Source organism: Phocoena sinus, chromosome 13, assembly GCF_008692025.1.
Source record: "Phocoena sinus isolate mPhoSin1 chromosome 13, mPhoSin1.pri, whole genome shotgun sequence".
Taxonomy (NCBI): Eukaryota; Metazoa; Chordata; class Mammalia; order Artiodactyla; family Phocoenidae; genus Phocoena; species Phocoena sinus.
In genome coordinates, this window is record NC_045775.1 from 41,893,990 (window position 1) to 41,921,444 (window position 27,455).

The 27,455-nt window shown below is 38.6% G+C and overlaps 1 protein-coding gene across 15 annotated transcripts in view; it reads right to left on the reverse strand.

Moving 5' to 3' along the window:
- Positions 1 to 27,455, reverse strand: part of NRXN1 (neurexin 1) — a 1,148,195-nt gene that overhangs the window by 527,643 nt on the left and 593,097 nt on the right. For all 15 annotated transcript variants that reach the window (XM_032653219.1, XM_032653220.1, XM_032653228.1 and 12 more), the window contains 2 exons: positions 15,306 to 15,479; positions 8,927 to 9,046 (listed from right to left, as the gene is read on the reverse strand). In XM_032653219.1, coding sequence (XP_032509110.1) covers positions 8,927 to 9,046; positions 15,306 to 15,479 — 294 coding nt within the window. The remainder of the gene's footprint in view (positions 1 to 8,926; positions 9,047 to 15,305; positions 15,480 to 27,455) is intronic.

Genomic DNA, 27,455 nt, shown 5'->3' on the forward strand with positions numbered 1-27,455 from the left:
GATGAACTTGATCTGAGCTGGGTCACCTCTACGGGATGAATTTTCTTAGGAAGCGTGGAAGTCAGGGAGGAGGAAGACAATCGAATGAGGGGCTCGTTCAGCAGAGGTGAACATGTAGAGAGCATTCAGTGACCACACCCACGTCTCTCTATACATGTCAGTATCAAACAGTTGATGCCTGAGCATACGAGGCACAGGGTACAGTTGTGTTTGTCGAGCAAGGCTGTGGACAACCTTAAATGTTGAGTGAAAGAATACAGGAATGCTAGGGAAATGAATGCCGACAAAACCTACTGGCAACGTTAGAAAAGGAGATATTGGGGTTATGGGGAGAGGATTTTCCAAGTGACCTGAAAACCATAAACGATAGCTTGTACTGAACACGTACTCCATTTGATTTTGCACCAATATAGCTTTCAGGGACTCAGTGTTTAAAGAAAAAAACAAAAGTGTCATCATCATCATCATTATACCTTGTAGGCACTGAATTCCAGAAGGGAGACTGCCTTCTCAACCCAGGAAGCAGCCTCTTACACTGTACTCCATAGATCAATTTTAGTTTCATGAGATTTAATTTTAAGAACCTTAGGTTTTTACCTTTCACACTTCAACAGCACTAAAAATGCTTCCAAGCTCTGACTTACAGAATTGTTGTCACTGTCAATGAAAGGAATGTACTTGACATAACCAAAATCCAGTTTAAGTACTTCTGTGATGTCTCCTGCAGCTGAGAGGAAATGATAATTCTCTGACACCTTTCTGTTTGTAGTTTAGTAAAATGGAGCACTTGCCTTGCATAGGACCTAGGACAGCAGATTTGTGATTGATGTCATGGAAGATGAACCCCGGTTTCAGAACACAGCCTTACTCTGAGGGTGTGATGATTGCATGAATCCGGATCCTTGGTTCTGGGTTCCCTCATGTTGGGCGTTCAAGTGACCATCAAGGATTCGACATGAAACGTGGTTGAAATATTTATGCATCAAGTCACGACCCGGAGAAGCTTTGCAATCGTATTCAAAGGCCTGCTTTTACCCAGCACTATTCCCAATGTCAGCATTGTCCTGAGCTGCTGGAATCCAGATGAGGCCCTGAAAGCTTCCCAACAGGAGATGCCAAATATTAAAATACATCCTGTTCCATCTGAGCGAAGAAACCAAGCAAAATGTATCCTTTATTTCCCGCTACGTATTCCATCTGTTTCTCTCCCTAAAGGGTCATATGTTATATATTTATAAGAAGCATTCACACCTACACAAACACAGTTTCCAGTCTCCGTCAAACACAGCCGCCTCCTTGTTCACGACCCATTTTTTTTTTAACATCCTTCTATATCAGCTCATCCTTTTATGACTTGTTTCATTCTGAAATCATTTCAAGTTAAGAAACGCCTTTGTACCTTCCTATCTCACCAAATCCTGGGGAGATTAAGCCTCAGGCTCCACAGGCCATTTCTGAGAGATGTGAATTTAGATCATTAGGGTCATTAAAATCATACACTCCACAATACCCAGAGCTAACAAGCATCCTTGTACTTTATGCTGCTGCAGAGTGCTACCAGAGAAGTAACAATGTATAATAGCACTGAGCTACAGAGGATACCATAATTCCTCCCCATAAAAGATTCCTAAACGTTTTAATTGCTACAGTAAATCTCATTAAAGACACAGAATGCTTTGTTCAGGGAAGGAAAAAGGATTGCTGGGCAAGGTGCATTTTCTTCACAGTAATACCTTTTTCCTTACTACTAGAATTATTCGTTAATGCAAGCACAGCATTATTTTTATCATGACCTTTTTTTCTGGGCTCTGCACATTTCCCCTGAGCTTTCTTTCCCTTCCCTACAAATACAAGGGACAGTTGGTCTTTACTACTAATCCTGTAGGCACTTTTCATGACTTGGGCTTCATGCATTCTCTTGTGTTATCCCTGTGAATCTTCCCAAACCCTTTAAAGGCCACACTGCTAACCTCTGACTTCATTTTTTTTTTCCCTTTCTGCCTCAACACTGCATAAAGAGAAAACTGGGATGTAATCAACATAATCAAACACTTGGCGCCGATTCGGTGGTCAGCGCAATTCTGAATCTTTGCTCCTCCTTTCCCGTAATATACATTGTGAATCTGATTCAAGTAAAAGAATCTTGGGAAGTATTTTGCCTGACTTCATTATCAAATATTAAATTATTATTTTTGAGAAACCCAGGCTGTCATAGAAACAACACAGAAAATTCCCATCTCTATTTTCATAATCAGTGACTTTTTATAAAAGAACTGAAAGTTAATGACAGTATGCTTTCAACAGCTATGAATTGTTAACTCATCTTTGGAAGCAGAACTGAGCAGTTAAGGGGAAGAGCATGTTTCATGCAACACAATGCCTACAATTAAATATAAGAATCAAGAGTCAGATGAGGATGGAAAAAAAGTCCACAACGTTAAACATCAGTCATTACTAACTTCTCTGTTCTATCCCTTTCTGGGAAGAACTTGGGTGCAAGTAAGAATACGGGCTTGAAGTTCGTCTAACTTACATTCAAATTCTTTCTGTGTCAATTACCAGTCATTTCAGCCCAAAGAAGTTATTAAACTGCTCATGCCTCAATATCCTCACTTGAAAATTGAAAATAATATTTGTGAAGACTGAAAAGATAAGGTTTATAATATATAAACAACATGCATATAACACCTATTAAGTATGTGATTCACATTAAAATATGTTGGTGTGATCTACGTAAAATTATTCTGTAGTCCTTCTTATGCACTAGTCAGGTATATGCACAGCAACAAACTATATAAACAACTTATGCCTGATCCAGCCACTTCCTTCCAAATTCAACTGCAATTTTATTCTTTTTTAAAAATCAAATATCTATCTCACAAAAACTAAACTTATTCTTTTTAATCTTACACTCCTTCTTTTAAAAACTACCCAGGATAATCAGATTCCATAAATTTGGACAATTACCTAACATTTTACTCTTCGTATATCTTCTTGATTAAACAATTTATTGTTTATACTTATTTAGTATATGCAGGGTTCTGAGAATTCACCATGATAAATCTTCAGTTTGTTTACAAGGGCTTTCAGTGCATCATTTCTGGGGAAGTAAGATCCATTTGAAACGTAAGAGTAAACCCAAAGGCCTCAAGTTTCAAAAATGAGCACCTCAGATTCAGGCAGTCTCCCACCGCAGCCTGGATTCTGCACGCGCTGTGTCGCGCCACTGAACAGCAAAGTCAGAAGCCTAAACACAATGCACTCACATGAAAAAAAAATTATTCAGAGACTAGGGTCCTAAAGCTCTCTGAAACAGCACCTTGTGAGAACCGGAACCACTGTAACCCCTTAAGGACAGTTAACAAAGGTGACTGGTGAAAACTTCTCTCCACGGAGCCCTGGTCTAGCTGCGTTCTTGTGGGATGTGACAGTATTACCACATCAAAGGCTACTTTCGTATTTACATTTATAAGGCCTACAGTGAAGAGCACCGATGTAAGAGCAAAATCAAGGTCCACAAAGTCAGATTTTTCAGCAAGCCAGAAAAACTAGAGAGTACTAGCAGGGGTAAAAAAAAAAAAAAAAAAAAATCGATTGGGCCTTCTTTCTTGACTTCTGGGGCCAAATTGATACCAGTTACACAGAGCAAAAGGCTACTTAGAATCATGGATCATTCAGCTGCTGAAAAATATACGGGACTAATCTGAGTAATTCAAATACAGCAATACTCTACACTCCACTGTTTGGGGACTTTCCTTCCCACTTAAATTTTCTTATATAGATACAGCTTAAAACTGTCATTTGCCCAACTGCAATATGAAAAGAGACTAATGCTTCTTTTTATGCATTGGTTTTTCTAAAGCATTATTAGTAAATATTACTTATGAATTGCTTTCAACAACTTCAGGGCCGCCATTTAGAAATGCTTGAATGATTTAAGGTAGATAAGATTCATCATACTCACAATGAGGATCTGGCTGTGGACATAGCTAATTGCTAAATTTTATCCAGCCATAAATGGCATCAGTAGCAAATCAGCTCACAGCTTAATACTACTGGCAGATCTACATTGGAGAGAAACAATGTTACTTTGACTCAAGTTATTTTTATGTATGTTATGATTCATTTCCAGTAGTTCTGATATTGATGCTCAAATACTGGGTATTGGATTCTCTTTTCAAACAACAAAAGAAGGTGACAAAAAAAGCTGAAGATACTTTAAAATGCCATGGTAACAAGTCACAGTCAAATGTATTCCATCCTTGTTTCAATGAACAATACTAATTCTCATACAAAAGATATGATGAATTCTTACCACAAAGATTTTCTTTCGGCAAAGTTTAGAAGTCTGAAAATAGTCTTTTAATGGCAATGCCCTCACCCTCCTAGCACCAAAATAACAGCACTCTGATGTATTAATCCCTTATGGTAACAGACACCATTGAAGCTGAACTGTAATTTGGCACCCAACGTTTCCACACTAATGTAATGGGACAGTGTTATTATGTTCACTATTTTCCATATGATCATAGCCATATTCATCTTCCCCAACCTGACATTAAATTAGCTAGTATGGTTACATTCTACTCTGGACCACAGGGTAGATGCAAAAAAGGATTACTGTAGCACAATGGTCTGATGATGGTGTGCGTGCACAAGCATGAACAGGTGATATGTAGATTTAATGCAATGAATATCAACTCTTAACACAGACCTGGCACACAGCATGCACTCAGTAAGTAGTTACATCCAAGAGAAAGTTCACAAATCTAACTGCTAAGTGCAAAAACAGTTGCTCTAAGAGTCCAGAAGAGGGAAAGTAGGCCCAGCTCAGAGGGCCAGGGAAGTTTCCATGGGATGAAGCAGTTTAGGTAATGATTGAAAAATGAAATTACATTTCTTCAAGCAGATATAGTGAAAGGAATGCATTCTAGGTGGAAGGAGTGCATTCCCCAGGAGGAGAAATTAGCATAAGCAATGGTGAGGAAACTGGGAAAGTGTAATGTTGCTCAGACACCATAAGTTAACTGGCGGTAACATGCCATATTGACAAAGTTCTACAATAGATAAGAATGAAAACAAAAGCTAGGGTCAGACCATGGAGGTTCACGAACTCTGAACTGATGAATTTGGAGAGTACTGTTGACCACTGAGGATGTCCTAGAAATCCTTATGCAAGATTCATGCATCTAGTCAACACTGATTTAATGGGTTACTATTATCAACAGTTATATGCAACATAAGGTACAAAACATTGGGCTTATGAACCCCTCCCCCCGCAAAAAGGATTATTGTTCCTGGGAGATAAGACCAAACATAAGTAACTATAAGGTAGAAAGTGATGGCTGATAAAAAAGCATAAACAAAGTTCTACAGAGGTCAGAGGAGAGAAAGCATTGTCTCCCGTTAGGAGAATCAGGAAGAGCTTGTGATATTTAAACTAGGGAGAACAGGAAGAAAGAACAAAACTGGTAAGGAGGCATAGGATGGATTGGATGAGAGAGGGATAAGAAGGGGGAAACTCAACCAAGATATTGCTACAATGAGCCAGAAAAATTATATTGGGGACCTAAAATATGGTACAGATATGGAAGAATTAAGGAGTTACACACACACGCACGCACGCGCGCACACACACACACACACAGAGCAATTATTTTTGTCAATGAGTAGGTCATTTAGATGGCAACTTGCCAGGGAAGAAAGGGTTTCACAAACACTTTTCTTTAAAAGTAGCCTTTGGCATCACTTTGCCTAAGTACCTCTTCTTTTTGAAAGATTCCTTTAACTTCATTAATTAGTATGATTTATCCAGGATTACACTTACAGGAGAAAACTTATTCCTATCTTCCCATTAATTATGTCTCCAGGCTAATATAAATAAAATTTTCTAGTTACTCTAACTCTGTGAAAATTATCAGAGAGATGACTTTTAGAAGGTCTGTAGGGGGCAGGGGTGGGGGTGGGAAGATCTCATTTACAATGTGGTGTGTTCTTTCCCTTTCTTTAAAAAAAGCTTTGTTTCTATCTTCCTTTTTTCGTTTTCTATGCAGTTGACAGCTGCAGCCACAGAATTTATGGATAAATATCTAAGCGTGGAGAAGAAAATTTCATTAAGAAACAAAATGTCCTAAATGGCTTCATTAAAAAAAAAGTCAACCTCTATACAGAAAAGGATCTTGTTAAAATCCCAGGAATCACACTAATTTTATTTGCGCACCTTACAGAAAAGCAGTGAGATGTAGAGATAAGGCTTGTTTTTTTTTTTTTTTTTGCGGTATGTGGGCCTCTCACTGTTGTGGCCTCTCCCATTGCGGAGCACAGGCTCCAGAAGCGCAGGCTCAGCGGCCATGGCTCATGGGCCCAGCCGCTCCGCGGCATGTGGGATCTTCCCGGACCGGGGCACGAACCCGTGTCCCCTGCATCGGCAGGCAGACTCTCAACCACTGCGCCACCAGGGAAGCCCAAGGCTTGTTTTGATCAATTTAAAAAGTGAAGAAAATGTGGCATGCTACTTTTATTGCCATATCAATTGTATGTCTTCAAGGTAACTGTCACTATTGTACCTTCTACAAATTAGAGTTGATATGAAAATAAGATTTGCTTTTAAATACTGATTTGTACGTACATATATATCCTCACTACCAAAACACCAGTGTACAAGCCAAGAAAACTATTTCACATTTCCAGAAAACCCACAAAGAGATAATGACTTAATCAAAATGCATGTATTCTGAGAGCCCTCCAAAGTAATTTTAATGCTGATCTGTGCTAGAGGCATATCAGCAGACATATTTATTGAACGACAGTTACCTTATTTACAAGAAAATAACAAATAGCCTTATCATTGTCATCACCACTACTATCACCCAAGAGCAGCATTCAAATAATTTTCTGTAAAAATGATTTGAAGACAGCATGATACTTAAGGCAGGACCTTGATGTTCCTTTAGGAACTGTCTAGAGAAAATTATATTCTTTGTACTTAACTGCTATAAGAGGATACACAATCTGACACAACCAAATAACAACTGTTTTGTAAAACATGGAAACTAGACTAAGCACAAAGTTTGGCAGAGAAAGTTGTTTAGCAAAATGAAAACCAGTTTCACGCAAAACAAAAGCTCTCTCAGCTACATCTGTCAGGATCATACTCAGGATTTTAAAATTGTCATAATAAAATCATAACAAATTATCAGTCTTCTGTTTGTCCTTGAAAATAAGTTGATGTTATTTTCTCTGGGGCAGGAGCAACTGCAGGACGTTACTATTCTATTTACATATCTTTATTAAAAGGATATATAGTTTCTTTGATTTGCTTTTCTTTATGTACATATAAGTATTTATTGACTCTTTACATAAGGTTACTTACATAACTCTAAATGTGGTTTAATGTTTGTAAGAATGATTTGATTTGCAGAAATACAGTGTTTGCAAATGTGTGATGGTTTGAATATGTGTTTGTGGCTTCAAGTTTCTTGTAATTCTTGTAATGGAAGAGCTCACTGGTAGGATGAAGACTAAATATTTCTTCTTCTGTGGTGGTATGACCTTTACATGTCTCTTCCAAGTACTATTTACTTTGTATCAGTTGCTTGTTCTTCCTATATTCAATATTTTGGAGAGGAAACCTGAAGATAGCTAGGAAATTGTACTATATTGCTAGGCTGCAACAACTCAGTTCAATAACACGTTCTGGTTTGACCCCATCTTCAACCTTATGATACACATATCTACTGACATGAACAGAGCCTCAAATAGATAAAGGTCAAAATGAACAAGCTCTAGTCTTTCTTTAAATCCATACTCAAGCTCAGCCTTTGCTTGGAAGCCCAAACCTTCAATCATCTCATCTGCTATCCCACCATCCGAGAGCTTTTTCTTCAATGTTGTAGCATTTACAACATAAGCATGGACTATATTTTACAACCAGAAGGCTCTGTCAGATATATTTTCTCAAGAGAGTGGAATGCAAAGTTTTGTAGGAAACCCTTGTATTATCATTTTGATGAAGTGTTGTAAAGCAGTATCTATTTGAAAGTTAAGAAACAGAACTTCATCCCACATACCAGTTAATATGGTCTCAAAATCCACACTGCTATCGCATAAATTAGGTACTCACAAATATTCCATAATATAATGTGAATGTCGTGTTTCTTTGTCATGCTTATTTTTTTAATGTAATTTTTTTATTTTTTCGATGTGGACCATTTTTAAAGCCTTTATTGAATTTGTTCAATATTGCTTCTGTTTTATGTTTGTTTTGTTTTTTTTTTTTTTTGGCCACAAGGCATGTGGGATCTTAGCTCCCTGACCCACACCCCCTGCACTGGACGGTGAAATCTTAACCACGGCATTGCCAGGGATGTCCCCTGTCATGCTTATACTGTGAGACTAAAGGGGAAAAAACACAAACACAAACATAAGGGAAAGTAGTTGAAGGACAAAGTTTAAACATACTGTTTTTTAATGTAAAAGGCAGTATGGGCTTGAAAAGATGTAGAGAGAGAAACATAATGAACCTGTCAATTCACTAAAATTCCAGCCCTCAAGATATAATCTTATGAAATGAAATATTACTTAATAAAAAGCATCATGGAGCCTCTTTCAAAAACTAGGGGAGGGGTGTCACATACAGGAAATGAAAAAATTATTTTCGACAAGGTGACCATTAGCAATTTAAAAAATTCCAACAAAGAGTTGAAGACCAAAGAATCACCATCATCACAGATTTTGGCTAATGGCATCCTTCATTGATACTTTAGTATTTCAAACATGACCTTTCTGTGGAACCAAATGCTCCTCCTGGTTATGACAGTTTAACTTATTCATGGATAATATAAAGACTCCCAGCTTTAGACCCGGGATATCAAACAGTAACTGGAAGCAACGACGAGCATCAGTCTACACTCAGAGGGGAACTTACGGTCATTGCAGAGTGGCCCGCTGAAGGAAGTCATGCTACAGTCACAGCTGAAGCCGTCCCACTGCTGCAAGCACACGCCTTGGTTGGAACATGAGTCCTCCTGGCAGGTTGTGCTGGGCCCTGAAAACAATCCAAAAGCAACTTGGGTTCTTTAAAAAAATCTAAAAGTGTTTCACACATGAGCTAGGTCACATTTAGTAGTTGCCAACACCTCAAAGTACATGACCAAACTAGTTTGGAAAGTTCTAGTTCACACACCTGAATTAGGAACAGAGAAGCTGTAATATAAAGGTTTCTCAAGTTTCAAATACAGGACAAAATACATTATAATAGTAAACTAGACCAGCAAATAGTAAAAGCAAGCACATAGCTTCTCGTATGATCATGGTAGCAGGTGATCTCATTCCTTCATCAATAATTCTCTCTCACTGTTTGGACTTTAGAAAAACGCATGGATCTCCTTAACTTCTGACCAATGGGTAGAGACACCATGAGAGATGGAGATTATAACTTCATGAAACTGAGATACAGATTAGCAAAAAAAAAAAAAAAAAAAAAAAAAAAAAAGGAACCACTGAAGAGAGTTATACAAAAATGTCCTATAAGTTTCTAGAAGTTTTCCTGCACAAACTATGAATAAAGTTATGATTGCTGGGTGTTTTGGATAGGTATGTTGGCAAGTATCAATCCACATGCTTTAACAATTTCATGCAATTAAACATAAAACTAAAAACTCTGTATAAATGACATGCCCCCATGTAACATACAAGTAAAAAGAATGCTAGTCTATTTCTAAAGAATCTTGACTAGAACACTGAAAAACAAAGAACTAAAAAAAGGATGATCAAAGCACTAAAGGTAATCACTATACAAACATTCAAGACTGAAAGCCTTTATGCAAACTATGCTACAAAATGAAGTTTCTTGCACAACATTCAAGAAGGGGAAAAATGAAAACTTCAAATAACAGTTACTGCAAAAATGTAAAAATGTTATTTTGAGGTTTCCACTGTGTATTACGGGGTTTCAGTCTTGTTTTATACACACAGGGCTATCTACCTTGCAAGTCAGCTTTCATCAATGCAACTTTGTCAGCAAAATTAAAAAAAAAAAAGCAAAATATATTAAATGTTAGTAAGCAATACTGAAATGGGGCAAACATAGAAGAACATTCAGATTCAAAAAAGCATGCTGCTGTAAAGGGGGAGAGAAATGCTATGTAGAGCAAACAAATTAATAATTAACAACCATAAATCTTAAGAGAAGCCAAAACCAAGAAAGCGATAATTGATTAGAATTTCACTATATATGTATTTATATTATGGTTAACTGAGCCGATGACACAAAGTGACTGCATTGCTTAGTTGAAGATTTGTCACATGCAGATACAGTGTAGACGATGGTCATCAGAAGACCAATTATCCCTTTCTATTTTTTTCCCTCTAGGTCTTTTATCTTGCTATTGTAGTTAAGGCTTAAAACTGTAATGCCAGCCATTCTCTGTCAACAGTTGGACCTTACAGTGACACCAAACTATCAAAATGTATACACCATTTGGTAGATGAAAGAAAAAGTAAAGGATGGAAGAAACAAATTGCAGTATAATTCCCCATAAAGAAAATTCCTTTACAAGATTGCAACGTGGAGTATTTATCTTTGCTTTTACCAGACTGGGTATAGATTTCTTACAGATCTCAGAGTTACATCTATATTTTCTCTTCCTCTATAACTGTCTTCAACTCTTAAATACTGCCCTGTGAATATTTATTACAGTAGAACCTCACTAATAAGGGTTATCTTAGGTGGGAAGGGAACACCATCTACCTCAATACCTTTAGAGTATAAACTGAAGATATTTTCTAGTAAACACAATCTTAGGTTTTATGAAAATACAAAAATAGACACCAGACTAATTAGATGCTATTAACACTGAGAGCCTTTGAGGTAACTGCTCTAGTGAATACATGAGAATTATCTGTGATTAGATTTTGTACAAATTGATGTTCCTATAAACATCAATTTTAAACATCCTCCTTACAACCATAATTTTATTATAAATGTCTTAGTCACGGTATTCTTCCTAAGAAGTTATTGAATGTAGCCTAAACATTCAATATGAATTTTTACAAATTCAGAAATCATAATACTGTAACTACTAATTATATAATAATAATAATAATAGTAATAATAATAATCAGTGTAGTAATAATAACAAAAATAATAGTCATTTTTAATAATAATAAAAATCTCCCAGGCCTGGGAGACCTGAATGGATATAATAGTTTTTCTCACCTATTGCATCAAAGAGCTAAGAGACACTAACTTGCTCAGTTTTTGTTTTTCTTCCAATCTGTGAGAGGTAAGTGGTCCAATGATCTTTATTCCATGGCATTAAAGACTGAAAATAATTAATACTTGTTTAAAAAAAAAACCTCAAAGCAATATTCCTTAGCACAGTCCTCCCTCTGGTACAAGCCCAGCCTGGGTCAGGGGCTGTGTTATCAAAGGATACTATTCCCCTGACTTGCCCAGCAGAAGGAAAGAGCAGGAGCAAGAACTGATGAAGAGCCGTGTTTTTGTTTTTCTATTTGCAAAAATTATCAGAAATACAATTGCAAAATAATGCTTAACTCTAAAAATGGTAAAATTGCAATTCTAAAAATTAACTTGCCTGCCCATATTGTAGAGCAGCCACTCAGAGTAGCTGCCAAGCCTTTATGTGAGCATAAAGACATGCTTTATTATGTTTTCCATTATCACAACAGTCTTTATATATTCAGGTATTACAAGTGAATGCATGCCTATGCCTGACAAGTCACATTTTTTAAAGTACTCACCTTCTTGAAAAATATTTAAACATTGAGAGTCATTTTCACAAGACAAAACCCTGAATTTATATTTCCTTTTTAGTTATATAATGTCCTTTTTATTTTATCAGTGAATAAAATTGGGAGCAAGCCACAAGGATATTTGTATTAAGTGGTTAAAAATAAGGATATGGGAGCTTCCCTGGTGGCGCAGTGGTTGAGAGTCCGCCTGCCGATGCAGGGGACACGGGTTCGTGCCCCGGTCCGGGAAGATCCCACATGCCGTGGAGCGGCTGGGCCCGTGAGCCATGGCCGCTGAGCCTGCGCGTCCGGAGCCTGTGCTCCGGAACGGGAGAGGCCACAACAGTGAGAGGCCCGCGTACCGAAAAATAAAAAAATAAAAAAAAAAATAATAAGGATGTTTGAAAAGGAAAGGAAAGTGAAGGTAAAACTACAATGTCTGGAAACCAAAGAAACAATATAGGAAACTGCTTAGATGCCTGGGATTTCAAGTAAGGCAAAATTGGGTTCAAAGCTTCCATCATCCACTTACGTGCTGTGTGACCTTAGGAAGGTCACCTTACACCTCTAAGGCTCAATTTACTCTTCTAAAAAAAAAAACAAAACAGTAATACCTAATTGATAGAGTTTTGGGAAATGAAATTGCATATGTAAACTTACTGCTACCAGTGCTTAATCGATGGTAGCTTTAATAGTGAAGTATTTCTGTAGCTTATAGTGCAATTCCAGTGTTGAATGTTGTGAGTCTATGCAAGTGCCTAGATTAAAAACTGTTTCACTGACTTCATGTATGGAAGTTATCTTGACTCAGTATTCAGCTTAACTGAGCCTGATTATTGGTGGATTGCCAGTCTCTATTTTCTCTTAAGTAAGCAGGTCAATGCCTTTCCAGGCAGTAATTTTCAAAGTCTGGTGTCAGACCAAAAGCAGCAGCATCATTTAGGAACTTGCTAGAAATGTAAATTCTAGAGCCCCATCCTAGACCTACTGAATCAGAAACCTTGGGTTGGTGTCAAGTAACATGGGTTGTAACAATTTTCCAGGTGATTCCAATACTTGCTCAAGTTGAGAAACATTAATGTAAAGGGAAAAGGACAAGGTAAGTTCCCTCTGCTAGCTAACGTGGTGTGTAAAGTCAGCTATTACTCACTGAAATAAGTCAGAGATGAAAGGGAGCAAGTGATTATTGAGAGAAGGCCAATGATTTTTTACATGAAAGAACTTTAGACATTTGTGGGTCTTGGGTAGAAATGGTGGAAAATCTTGACAAGATATCATTTAGTGATGTCAAATTTAAACTATTTCTATTCATATGGAAGTTAAGTGACTCCAATGTGGTTTGAGCTCAAAATCCCATGAGAACAATCTTTAGAGAAATAATGTATTGAGAATCTAGAAGTTGACCACCAATCCTAAAAATACGTATATCTCATCAATTACACCTCTGACAGGTACATCTGAGATTATTCCTAGGAACCACAGAGGACAGAAATAATCATACATTAAAAATTGTTAACCTTGACATTGGAATGAAAAAAATCAGGGAAGTGTCAAGGCAGAAAGGCAGGAGCATGGCAACATTCTAAAAATAAAAGAAAAGGGAGTAAAAGAGGGTGAGAATTATTAAAGCTCAGATATTAAAGCAAACTAGATAAGGTAAGGAAGGAGCCAATGTCATAATCTACTGAATGATTTCAGATGTTCAAACCATAGTTTAAAATTACCCAAGAAGATGTACAATCACCTCAACCAAATTGCTTATTAGGTTATGATGGAAAATAACACCAAATTTTATTTCTGTAAATACACTTTCTCAGTACATTTCTTATTAGTTTTCCCTTCCACTCACCCACTCACATTATGTGCCAGTGGTGGGAGGTCATGTGTGTGGGTTTGGTTTACTATCTTGTGAGTGTTTAGCTGTGAATGTGTCTGTCTGCTCCCACCATTTCTTGTAGGTGAGAATTTACCGGGCAACTTGTAGAAAGGCCTATTTTTTTTTTTTTTTTTTTTTTTTTTTTTGCGATACGCGGGCCTCTCACTGTTGTGGCCTCTCCCGTTGCGGAGCACAGGCTCGGGACGCGCAGGCTCAGCGGCCATGGCTCACGGGCCCAGCCGCTCCGCGGCATGTGGGATCCTCCCGGTCCGGGGCACGAACCCGCGTCCCTTGCATTGGCAGGCAGACTCTCAACCACTGTGCCACCAGGGAAGCCCGAAAGGCCTATGTTTGAAAAATGTTTTCAGAAGATTTTGCAGTACCTTTAAAAAAAACAAAAAAAAACCCCATATATTCTCACTTATTAGATCACCTCCAAGAATCAAAGTTATGTCCCACATTTTTGTCTCCATCCACTAGAGAGAATTTACTCACTTAACAATTTTGTTTCCTTTGCTAAATTGGTAAAAGGAGAAAACACATAGTTTCCCTTTGTTTCACAAAAGGGCATTTATACCAAAATTTGAAACAAAGTAAATAAATACAGCAAAACATTAAAAATGAACTCAACAAAGATTTCCATTAAATAATCTTATCCTCTGGCGTGATTAAAACACAATTTGAATTTCACCTGACTTTTCAGGGAAACATATGTTACAGAGAGAAAAAAATGTATTTCCAAATAAAAAATTTACATGTACTTAGGTAATTGCTAAATCTAATAGCATTATTTCGGCTAAGAAGACATGATTCATAATCTCCTGGGAGACAGGAATTCACATCTTTCTTCGCTTCCCCCATATGAAATTTCCTTATGAATCTAAAATTTTCAAAATGGCCCAAACTGTATTCAACATTAAAAGAGAAGCAGCAACACATTCACAGCTACAAAATTCAGGATAATGTGATTAAATTGCATTTGTGGAGGGAGAATTGGCTCAAATAACCTGAGGTGTTGAAGTGAAAATTATCTAAAATGAAAGTAGCAATCAAAAAGTACTCCTACAGATCTTAGTCTGATAGAGAACACGAAAGTACAGAAAGATACTTGAGCACATTTCTGAAGTATGGAATATTAGCTTTGGGTAACAGAAGAAACCAATTTTTGCTAAAACAAACTGATAATATGTGGGAGACACTCTTGCTGCCAGGTAGAAACAACCCAAACCATGATTTGAGAATGGGTATCTGAATGTTATTCTCTTGTTGTATCCTATTGAATGTAGATGTCAAAAAGCAGGCTCAAATTGATTAACATTTGCTGGAGTAAATATGTTTTTCTAGTCCAAGTGGAGTATTTATTTAATGCTATAACGAAAGCACTGCAGAAGTGATTAGCACACTAATTAGGTGAACTAAAGAATGCAAAGAAGCAGAAAATAACAAGATCCATAGCTCCCATTTTATATCAGGCATTAGTCTAGGTTTGCAAACAGTCCAGAAAATTTAAGATTTATGGGATGAAAAGTTTAAAACATGAATAAGGACTTTTAAGCCGTAACTGGGGGTTTGGTCAATTGTCAGAAATGAAAATATTGCCTGCCAGAGAATTTTGCTGTTCTCATTTATAGGTGGAATTAGAATTATTTTGAGTGTGATAACAAAGATCTAGTACCTTCACAGCCTCTCTCAATCTGTCCATTGCAGAAAAGAGCATCTGAGATGAGGTCTGGAAGCCGTCCATTTAGATCAACTGATGCCAGGCAGCCTTGAAAGCCCTCCTTGGCATGGACGAGTTTCGGCAAGGATTTATATGTTTCCTTGGCCACTCCTCCTATATACAAGTCACCTGTGGGAAGACAAAAATTTTGGTCACAAAAGTAACTTAACATTGACTTTAAACAACAGTAGAACACACAAAAAAGTAGGTTTATTTTTCATTAAATTAATTTTAAAAAGTAAATTAATGACTATATATTTTCTTAAAAGTACAAAACAGGGGAAGATGGCGGAAGAGTAAGACACAGAGATCACCTTCCTTCCCACAGATACACCAGAAATACATCTACACGTGGAACAACTCCTACAGAACACCTACTAAACGCTGGCAGAAGACCTCAGACCTCCCAAAAGGCAAGAAACCTCCCACGTACCTGGGTAGGGCAAAAGAAAAAACAGAGACAAAAGAATAGGGATGGGAACTATACCACTGGGAGGGCGCTATGAAGGAGCAAAGCTTTCCACACACTAGGAAGTTCCTTCGCAGGCGGAGACTGCGGGTGGCGGAGGGGGAAAGCTCCGGATCCGCGGAGGAGAGCGCAGCAACAGGGGTGCGGAGGGCAAAGCGGAGAGATTCCCGCACAGAGGATCGGTGCCGACCGGCATTCACCAGCCCGAGAGGCTTGTCTGCTCACCCGCCAGGGCGGGCGGGGCTGGGAGCTGAGGCTCGGGCCTCGGTCGGAGCGCCGGGAGAGGACTGGGGTTGGCGGCGTGAACACAGCCTGCAGGGGGCTAGTGCGCCACGGCTAGCCGGGAGGGAGTCTGGGGAAAAGTCTGGACCTGCCGAAGAGGCAAGAGACGTTTTCTTCCCTCTTTGTTTCCTGGTGCGTGAGGAGAGGGGATTAAGAGCGCTGCTTAAAGGAGCTCCAGAGACGGGCGCGAGCTGCGGCTAAAAGCGCGGACCCCAAAGACGGGCATGAGACGCTGAGGCTGCTGCTGCCACCACCAAGAAGCCTGTGTGCGTGTGCGAGCACAGGTCACTATCCACACCCCACTTCCGGGGAGCCTGTGCGGCCTGCCACTGCCTGGGTCCCGTGATCCAGGGACAACTTCCCCGGGAGAACGCACGGTGCGCCTCAGGCTGGTGCAACGTCACGCCGGCCTCTGCCGCCGCAGGCCCGCCCCGCACTCCGTGCCCCTCCCTCCCCCCAGGCCTGAGTGAGCCAGAGCCCCCGAATCAGCGGCTCCTTTAACGCCGTCTTGTCTGAGCGAAGAACAGACGCCCTCCGGCGACCTACACGCAGAGGCGGGGCCCAATCCAAAGCTGAGCCCCTGGGAGCCGTGAGAACAAAGAAGAGAAAGGGAAATCTCTCCCGGCAGCCTCAGAAGCAGCGGATTAAAGCTCCACAATCAACTTGATGTACCTGCATCTGTGGAGTACCTGAATGGACAACGAATCATCCCAAATTGAGGAGGTGGACTTTGAGAGCAAGATTTATGATTTTTTCCCCTTTTCCTTTTTTTGTGAGTGTGTATGTGTATGCCTTTGTGTGACATTTTGTCAGTATAGCTTTGCTTCCGCCATTTGTCCTAGGGTTCTATCCGTCCGGTTTTTTTTTTTTTTTTCATTTTTTTCCTTAATAATTATTTTTTATTTTAATAACTTTATTTTAATCTTCTTTCTTTCTTTCTTTCTTTCCTTCCTTCCCTCCTTTGGACAACGCATCATCCCAAATTGAGGAGGTGGACTTTGAGAGCAAGATTTATGAATTTTTTCCCCTTTTCCTCTTTTTGTGAGTGTGTATGTGTATGCTTCTGTGTGAGATTTTGTCTGTATAGCTTTGCTTCCACCATTTGTCCTAGGGTTCTATCCATCCATTTATTTGTTTTTTAATTTTTTTTCTTTTTTTCTCTTAATAATTATTTTCTTATTCTAATAACTTTATTATATTTTAACTTTATTTTATTTTACTTTATCTCTTTTTTTCTTCCTTCCCTCCTTCCTTCCTTCCTCCCTCCCTCCTTTCTTTCTTTCTTTCTTTCTTTCTACTTCTACTAATTCTTTCTTTCTACTTTTTCTCCCTTTTATTCTGAGCCGTGTGGATGAAAGGCTCTTGGTGCTGCAGCCAAGAGTCAGTGCTGTGCCTCTGAGGAGGGAGAGCCAACTTCAGGACACTGGTCCACAAGAGACCTCCCAGCTCCACATATTATCAAACAGCGAAAATCTCCCAGAGATCTCCATCTCAACACCAGCACCCAGCTTCACTCAACGACCAGCAAGCTACAGTGCTGGACATCCTATGCCAAACAACTAGCAAGACAGAAACACAACCCCACCCATTAGCAGAGAGGCTGCCTAAAATCATAATAAGGCCACAGACACCCCAAAACACACACCAGACGTGGACCTGCCCACCAGAAAGACAAGATCCAGCCTCATCCACCAGAACACTGGCGCTAGTCCCCTCTACCAGGAAGCCTACACAACCCACTGAACCAACCTTAGCCACTGGGGAGAGATGCCAAAAACAACGGGAACTACAAACCTGCAGCCTGCAAAAAGGAGACCCCAAACACAGTAAGATAAGCAAAATGAGAAGACAGAAAAACATACAGCAGATGAAGGAGCAAGATAAAAACCCACCAGACCTAACAAATGAAGAGGAAATAGGCAGTCTACCTGAAAAAGAATTCAGAATAATGATAGTAAAAATGATCCAAAATCTTGGAAATATAATAGATAAAATGCAAGAAACATTTAACAAGGACCTAGAAGAACTAAAGATGAAACAAACAACGATGAACAACACAATAAATGAAATTAAAAATACTCTAGATGGGATCAATAGCAGAATAACTGAGGCAGAAGAACACATAAGTGACCTGGAAGATAAAATAGTGGAAATAACTACTGCAGAGCAGAATAAAGAAAAAAGAACGAAAAGAACTGAGGACAGTCTCAGAGACCTCTGGGACAACATCAAACGCACCAACATTTGAATTATAGGGGTTCCAGAAGAAGAAGAGAAAAAGAAAGGGACTGAGAAAATATTTGAAGAGATTATAGTTGAGAACTTCCCTAATATGGGAAAGGAAATAGTTAATCAAGTCCAGGAAGCACAGAGAGTCCCATACAGGATAAATCCAAGGAGAAATACGCCAAGACACATATTAATCAAACTGTCAAAAATTAAATACAAAGAAAACATATTAAAAGCAGCAAGGGGAAAATAACACACAAGGGAATCCCCATAAGGTTAACAGCAGATCTTTCAGCAGAAACTCTGCTAGCCAGAAGGGACTGGCAGGACATATTTGAAGTGATGAAGGAGAAAAACCTTCAACCAAAATTACTCTACCCAGCAAGGATCTCATTCACATTTGATGGAGAAATTAAAACCTTTACAGACAAGCAAAAGCTGAGAGAGTTCAGCACCACCAAACCAGCTTTACAACAACTGCTAAAGGAACTTCTCTAGGCAAGAAACACAAGAGAAGTAAAAGACCTACAATAACGAACCCAAAACAATTAAGAAAATGGGAATATGAACATACATATTGATAATTACCTTAAATGTAAATGGACTAAATGCTCCCACCAAAAGACACAGATTGGCTGAATGGATACAAAAACAAGACCCATATATTTGCTGTCCACAAGAGACCCACTTCAGACCTAGAGACACATACAGACTGAAAGTGAGGAGATGGAAAAAGTTATTTCATGCAAATGGAAACCAAAAGAAAGCTGGAGTAGCAATTCTCATATCAGACAAAATAGACTTTAAAATAAAGACTATTAGAAGAGACAAAGAATGACACTACATAATGATCAAGGGGATCGATCCAAGAAGAAGATATAACAATTGTAAATATTTATGCACCCAACATAGGAGCACCTCGATACATAAGGCAAATACTAACAGCCATAAAAGGGGAAATCGACAGTAACACATTCATAGTAGGGGACTATAACACCCCACTTTCACCAATGGACAGATCATCCAAAATGAAAATAAATAAGGAAACACAAGCTTTAAATGATACATTAAACAAGATGGACATAATTGATATTTATAGGACATTCCATCCAAAAACACAGAATACATATTTTTCTCAAGTGCTCATGGAACATTCTCCAGGATAGATCATATCTTGGGTCACATATCAAGCCTTGGTAAATTTAAGAAAATTGAAATTGTATCAAGTATCTTTTCCGACCACAACACTATGAGACTAGATATCAATTACAGGAAAAGATCTGTAAAAAATACAAACACATGGAGGCTAAACAATACACTACTTAATAACGAAGTGATCACTGAAGAAATCAAAAAGGAAATTAAAAAATACCTAGAAACAAATGACAGTGGAGACACGACGACCCAAAATCTATGGGATGCAGCAAAAGCAGTTCTAAGAGGGAAGTTTATCGCAATACAATCCTACCTTAAGAAACAGGAAACATCTCGAATAAACAACCTAACCTTGCACCTCAAGCAATTAGAGAAAGAAGAACAAAAAAACCCCAAAGTTAGCAGAAGGAAAGAAATCATAAAAATCAGATCAGAAATAAATGAAAAAGAAATGAAGGAAATGATAACAAAGATCAGTAACACTAAAAGCTGGTTCTTTGAGAAGATAAAGAAAATTGATAAACCATTAGCCAGACTCATCAAGAAAAAAAGGGAGAAGACTCAAATCAATAGAATTAGAAATGAAAAAAGGAGAAGTAACAACTGACACTGCAGAAATACAAAATATCATGAGAGATTACTACAAGCAACTCTATGCCAATAAAATAGACAATCTGGAAGAAATGGACAAATTCTTAGAAATGCACAACCTGCCAAGACTGAATCAGGAAGAAATAGAAAATATGAACAGACCAATCACAAGCACTGAAATTGAAACTGTGATTAAAAATCTTCCAACAAACAAAAGCCCAGGACCAGATGGCTTCACAGGCAAATTCTATGAAACATTTAGAGAAGAGCTAACACCTATCCTTCTCAAACTCTTCCAAAATAAAGCAGAGGGAGGAACACTCCCAAACTCATTCTACGAGGCCACCATCACCCTGATACCAAAACCAGACAAGGATGTCACAAAGAAAGAAAACTACAGGTTCATCTATAATGAACATAGATGCAAAAATCCTCAACAAAATACTAGCAAACAGAATCCAACAGCACATTAGAAGGATGATACACCATAATCAAGTGGGGTTTATTCCCAGAATGCAAGGATTCTTCAATATACGCAAATCTATCAATGTGATAAAGCATATTAACAAACTGAAGGAGAAAAACCATATGATCATCTCAATAGATGCAGAGAAAGCTTTCAACAAAATTCAACACCCATTTATGAAAAAAACCCTGCAGAAAGTAGGCATAGAAGGAACTTTCCTCAACATAATAAAGGCCATACATGACAAACCTACAGCCAACATTGTCCTCAATGGTGAAAAACTGAAAGCATTTCCACTAAGATCAGGAACAAGACAAGGTTGCCCACTCTCACCACTCTTATTCATCATAGTTTTGGAAGTTTTAGCCACAGCAATCAGAGAAGAAAAGGAAATAAAAGGAATCCAAATCAGAAAAGAAGAAGTAAAGCTGTCACTGTTTGCAGATGACATGATACTATACATAGAGAATCCTAAAGGTGCTATCAGGAAACTACTAAGAGCTAATCAATGAATGTGGTAAAGTAGCAGGACACAAAATTAATGCACAGAAATCTCTGGCATTCCTATACACTAATGATGAAAAATCTGAAAGTGAAATCAAGAAAACACTCCCATTTACCATTGCAACAAAATGAATAAAATATCTAGGAATAAACCTACCTAAGGAGACAAAAGACCTGTATGCAGAAAATTATAAGACACTGATGAAAGAAATTAAAGATGATACAAATAGATGGAGAGATATACCATGTTCTTGGATTGGAAGAATCAACATTGTGAAAATGACTCTACTACCTAAAGCAATCTACAGATTCAATGCAATCCCTATCAAACTACCACTGGCATTTTTCACACAACTAGAACAAAAACTTTCACAATTAGTATGGAAACACAAAAGACCCCGAATAGCCAAAGCAATCTTGAGAACGAAAAACGAGGCTGGAGGAATCAGGCTTCCTGACTTCAGACTATACTACAAAGCTACAGTAATCAAGACAGTATGGTACTGGCACAAAAACAGAAAGATCAGTGGAACAGGATAGAAAGCCCAGAGGTAAACCCACACACATATGGTCACCTTATCTTTGATAAAGGAGGCAGGAATGTACAATGGAGAAAGGACAGCCTCTTCAATAAGTGGTGCTGGGAAAACTGGACAGGTACATGTAACAGTATGAGATTAGATCACTCCCTAACACCATACACAAAAATAAGCTCAAAATGGATTAAAGACCTAAATGTAAGGCCAGAAACTATCAAACTCTTAGAGGAAAACATAGGCAGAACACTCTATGACATAAATCACAGCAAGATCCTTTTTGACCCACCTCCTAGAGAAATGGAAATAAAAACAAAAATAAACACATGGGACCTAATGAAACTTCAAAGCTTTTGCACAACAAAGGAAACCATAAACAAGACAAAAAGACAACCCTCAGACTGGGAGAAAATATTTGCAAATGAAGCAACTGACAAAGGATTAATTTCCAGAATTTACAAGCAGCTCATGCAGCTCAATAAGAAAAAAACAAACAACCCAATCCAAAAACGGGCAGAAAACCTAAATAGACATTTCTCCAGAAAAGATATACAGACTGCCAACAAACACATGAAAGAATGCTCAACATCATTAATCATTAGAGAAATGCAAATCAAAACTACAATGAGATATCATCTCACACCAGTCAGAATGGCCATCATCAAAAAATCTAGAAACAATAAATGCTGGAGAGGGTGTGGAGAAAAGGGAACACTCTTGCACTGCTGGTGGGAATGTGAATTGGTTCAGCAACCCCACTACTGGGCATATACCCTGAGAAAACCAAAATTCAAAAAGAGTCATGTACCAAAATGTTCATTGCAGCTCTATTTACAATAGCCCGGAGATGGAAACAACGTAAGTGCCCATCATCGGATGAATGGATAAAGAAGATGTGCAATGGAATATTACTCGGCCATAAAAAGAAATGAAATTGAGCCATTTGTAATGAGGTGGATAGACCTAGAGTCTGTCATACAGAGTGAAGTAAGTCAGAAAGAGAAAGACAAATACCATACGCTAACACATATATATGGAATTTAAGAAAAAAAAATGTCATGAAGAACCTAGGGGTAAGACAGGAATAAAGACACAGACCTACTAGAGAATGGACTTGAGGATTTGGGGAGGGGGAAGGGTGAGCTGTGAGAAAGCGAGAGAGAGGCATGGACATATATACACTAACAAACGTAAGGCAGATAGCTAGTGGGAAGCAGCCGTATAGCACAGGGATATCAGCTCGGTGCTTTGTGACCCCCTGGAGGGGTGGGATAGGGAGGGTGGGAGGGAGGGAGACGCAAGAGGGAAGAGATATGGGAACATATGTATATGTATAACTGATTCACTTTGTTATAAAGCAGAAACTAACACACCATTGTAAAGCAATTATACTCAAATAAAGATGTAAAAAAAAAAGTACAAAACAATAGAGGTGTTTGAATAATACATCAGCACTAGAAGCAATTTCTAGAAGCTATTTCCACAGAGAACTTAAGTGAGTTCGATACAGTGTGGCCAAATGGAAGGAACATGTACCATGAAGTGGTCCCTGAATTATTGGGTTGGCCAAAAAGTTCGTTCACGTTTTTCCATAAGATATTATGGAAGAACCCAAAAGAATTTTTTGGCCAACCCAATAAAATCCAAGTCCAGTTATTTACCGACTCTATGGCTTTGAGCTTTTTTTTTTTTTTTTTTTTTAGTTTCTCTGATCATTAGTAATCTCATTTCTAAAATGGGAGCAATAAAACCTATTCCATAGGGTTGTGTGAGGATTAAATGAGATAAAATAATGGAAAGAATCTTTCAGAATGAAAATATGTAGTAGATGTTAGCAGGTGTTATTATCAAATCTACATTCTGCTTAGAGAGTTCTAGGCCTTTCTGTTAACTAGAAGCTCAATGAATTCTAAATGTCTAATGTCTAAAATTGCCTTTTCTAGTATGCTTGAACCTAATATCCTTGCTTGCACCTAACTTGTTCACTAACTCACTCCCATAGTAGACTATATATACCTGAATATTCCATTCCTTTTCAAGTATTTCATCTTTTAGGTAAAGGCATACCACTCTGAATTCTTTATGCTGTTCTGGGATCTATTGACAAGTTATCAATTAATTTTCCCCAATTTTATTACAGTTTCTAGTGGGACACTTTGCTCTGCTTGTCATCTTCATGTCTCTACGTTTAAGATTTCCCAACTTTATGGACAACTACTTAAAAAAAGAGACTGCAATCCAAGTTTGATTCTGTTTCTTTTCTATTAAAGATTATTCATCATATCTGTGTAGCACTGAGTAGATGTAATTAACTGACTCTAGTAAATAATCAATGCAGAACATAAGGAGGGTGACCCCAAATTTCCATAATATACTACTCCTGTTTACAAGTCCTGGTAACATATTCTATTTAGCTACTTACTTCTCTGACTTTGCATTGTCATTTGGATTTACTCTCTCACGTTAACCATTTTATTTAACTTTCACGTTACCTTCTCCCACTGTAACACAAAACTCCTATATTCCTAATGCTCTCTGGGCCCCTCTGTATTGTTTTCATGGGACTTGGGAGGAAGGAGAACTGATACACATGCTGATGCTCACACTGTTAAGTCATGAGTAATAAAGTGCTTGGTGTCTGACCCAGAAAGCTTGTGTCTTCTGCCACCATCCATAAAACAGTAATAGGCTAACCTGGTAAGTAGGGTAAAAATCAAGCAACACACAGAACACCCCTGATTGTACTGATGAGAAAACTAAGCTTGCTTAAAGTCATTTAGCCATAAAAACAGAACTGGGCTTCCTGGAGGCGCAGTGGTTGAGAGTCCACCTGCCGATGCAGGGGACACGGGTCTGTGCCCTGGTCCGGGAAGATCCCACATGCCGCGGAGCGGCTGGGCCCGTGAGCCACGGCCGCTGAGCCTGCGCGTCCGGAGCCTGTGCTCCGCAACGGGAGAGCCCACAACAGTGAGAGGCCTGCGTACCACAAAAAAAGAAACAAAAAACAAAACTGAGAACTTAGGTCCCTGACCTACTAACTAAAGCTCTAAGTATTACACTAGGATGCCACTGATCCTGCATAGTTTGTACTGAAGGTACTGGATATGCTTACTTCCCTCACCTTTTAAATAAAAGGAAACATCTATTGACTATTAACCATCATTCTTAATATTAAAGGAAAGCATGTTTTTGATCTGAAATAGGATACTATTTTTGAAACATTTGATTTTTCCCTTCCATATTTCCTTTCTCTCCTTAGTCTTTTCTCTCACTTAAATTTCAAGTGATTGTGTTTTATTTGCCTCAGAGACCAAAGATATAAAGTTATCTTTATGTATTTGATCCTTAAAATTCAAGACTCTTAGAGGAGTGAAATAGACAGAACATACAGGCAATTACATGAGAAGAGTAAAGCTTTCCTGCCCCTCATGTGGGCAAGCAGGAGAGAAAATTGGAGGAGAAGAAGTTTGAATATAGTCGTTGCCCAATAGAGGACATAGTGATCTGACTTGAGGTCTGAGCCCTGGTGGATGCCAAAACCTCATGTAGGTTGAGGAAAGTAATATTGATCTGTGTGCATTTCCTCAAGAGAACCCAGAGGCAGCAGTGATATCCTTGAGACGAAATAGATGCATAGTAGATTCAGACATGCTGGGAGCTTTCTTAGCCTGACAGAACTTTTCATAACCCCTTGTGGTGTGGCAGCAACGGAACAATTCCCAGAGCAGAGCAGGAGCAAGCAGAAAAAGCCTGGCCTGAGGAGGTCATGCACACAAGAAAGAAGATGCTGGGTAGCAATTCAGTGGGCACCTAAGCAATTAATATAGAATATTTGAGACCAACTCCTGTGCAATCTCTCTACCTCCCCAGACACCGGTACAATGGAAGCCCCCCACCTCCAAATCATCTAGACATAATCCCAAGGAAATAAGGGAACTGAAATTGCCTGAGATTACAGTTTCACTAACTCAAAGAATCAGAGCTCAAAACAGAAACCAAGGTGAGTTACAGAAAAGTAGAGAAAGTGACCTTTCTTGCTCATCTGAGATTGTGGGCTGAACTTTATGCTATTACATATCCAATATCAATGCAAGGAAGTGCTCCCTGCATTCATTTGCTGAACTAAATTTGTTAGGAAATTTCAGCTTTCCTCTGGGCCTAATGAATGTAGTATTAGAGAACAGTGGGAGTTGAATTAAGAATTCTTGTCACTGCTTCAGGTTTTTCAGATGTAGAACTTAGTACTCAAAGTTATGTATGGGATGCTACATATTTGACAACCAATCTTCCTCTTTCTGATTGTAACCTCCTGGAGGATAGAGATTGTGTCTTTGTCTTAGATTCTCCCACAGTGCCTAGTACTGGACTACAAGCACAGTGGGCAATCAATAAATATTGTCAGTCAACTGACGGATTGAAGTCACAGTAGATAAGAATCAGAAAAGAAAGAAGAATGGTAAGGCAGCACATAGGGAGAGAGCTAATCCTAAAATGCACTTACTTCCTTTCCCCATTTCCTGCTACTTCCTACTTTTTTTCCTATCAGCACACTTACTTGCCCAAATAAGTTTTTAAAGCTTATTGAGGAAAAGTAGTAATCTTTCCCTTGTGTTGTTAAAGAGCAGAAAATATTGATTCAAGCCATGTAGGATATAAGCCTCAGACGTACCAAGGTGGATGAGTTTGGCTTTATAAGCAGGGGACTCATTCTTATTTTCATTACTGAAGCTGCACTTAGCACCACAACTTAATACCGCCTTTATAAACTCTTCGTATAGCAGAGAGTGGTCTTAAGTCTCCCACAGGATTGCCATAGGACGAGAACAAAGGAAACCTTTAAGTGGCCTGAGCCCTGTGTAACATTAGCACTTCATCAAAGATGCACCTTCTCCTTTTCATCCGTGGGGTGATGGAAGGAAAATGACCCATTAGCACTAATGGGATCTTGCAGGCAAAATCCTGTGCATGGCAAGGAAGCTAGGCTTTTTAATGACCCAGTGTATGAACGAGAGCCAGGATGGACATCCAGTAACAGTCAGTTTCCTATGGACTTGAAGCCATGCTGGTACCCTTCCTTCAAGCTATGAGTGGTTGATTTTTATTCATATTATTTAAGTAGGCCATGTATGCAACTGACAAGGAAATGATGGAGCTGTGGCAGAAGAAGGTGCAAAGAACATGTACAGAGCCAGATAATCTCAAACATTTGGGGAGTGGGCTTTTAAAAAAAAAAATCAAGAAACCCTTATCTTTGTCACTAGTGTGGAATGTGTGTGTGTGTGTGTGTATGTGTGTGTAACAGCCCCCCTCTCAAGAATGTCATCTGTGGAATGATCTGGGATGATATCACAAGTATCCATTTCCCAGTAGTTGGGCAGTAATGAGTAGGGAATAGCACACAAGCTTCTTAGTTATAATTGGCTACAAAAGAATGAGAAGTACAGGTTGTCCCCGTGTTTCTAGTATAATTAGAGCGACAAGATGTCAAACGTACAATTCTGATTTTCTTTGACTTACTTTAGACGCATTTGTGTACTTGAAGTGTGCCCTGCACTATACAATAAGCAGCTCGAGAGCTTTCTTTGACATACTCTGTTTGAATCCCAGCAGCATTGAATCTGGTAACATAAATGGAACAATCGCTTGATAAGTATCTTCTATTTTGATATAAACAGACTGACACAAGAATTCTGTGAAGCCCGAGGGACAGGTTGTAAGGTTCAGGCTAAATGCGCCTTATAAAATCAGAGAAATAAAAGGATTTTATGGACATCAGTTGTAAGCTGAAGTATCATGAACGAGTTTAGACCAAAAGAAGGTATAGGATACATTACTTTGTAATGACATAAATGAAGGTGCCAAACATGGGGAAC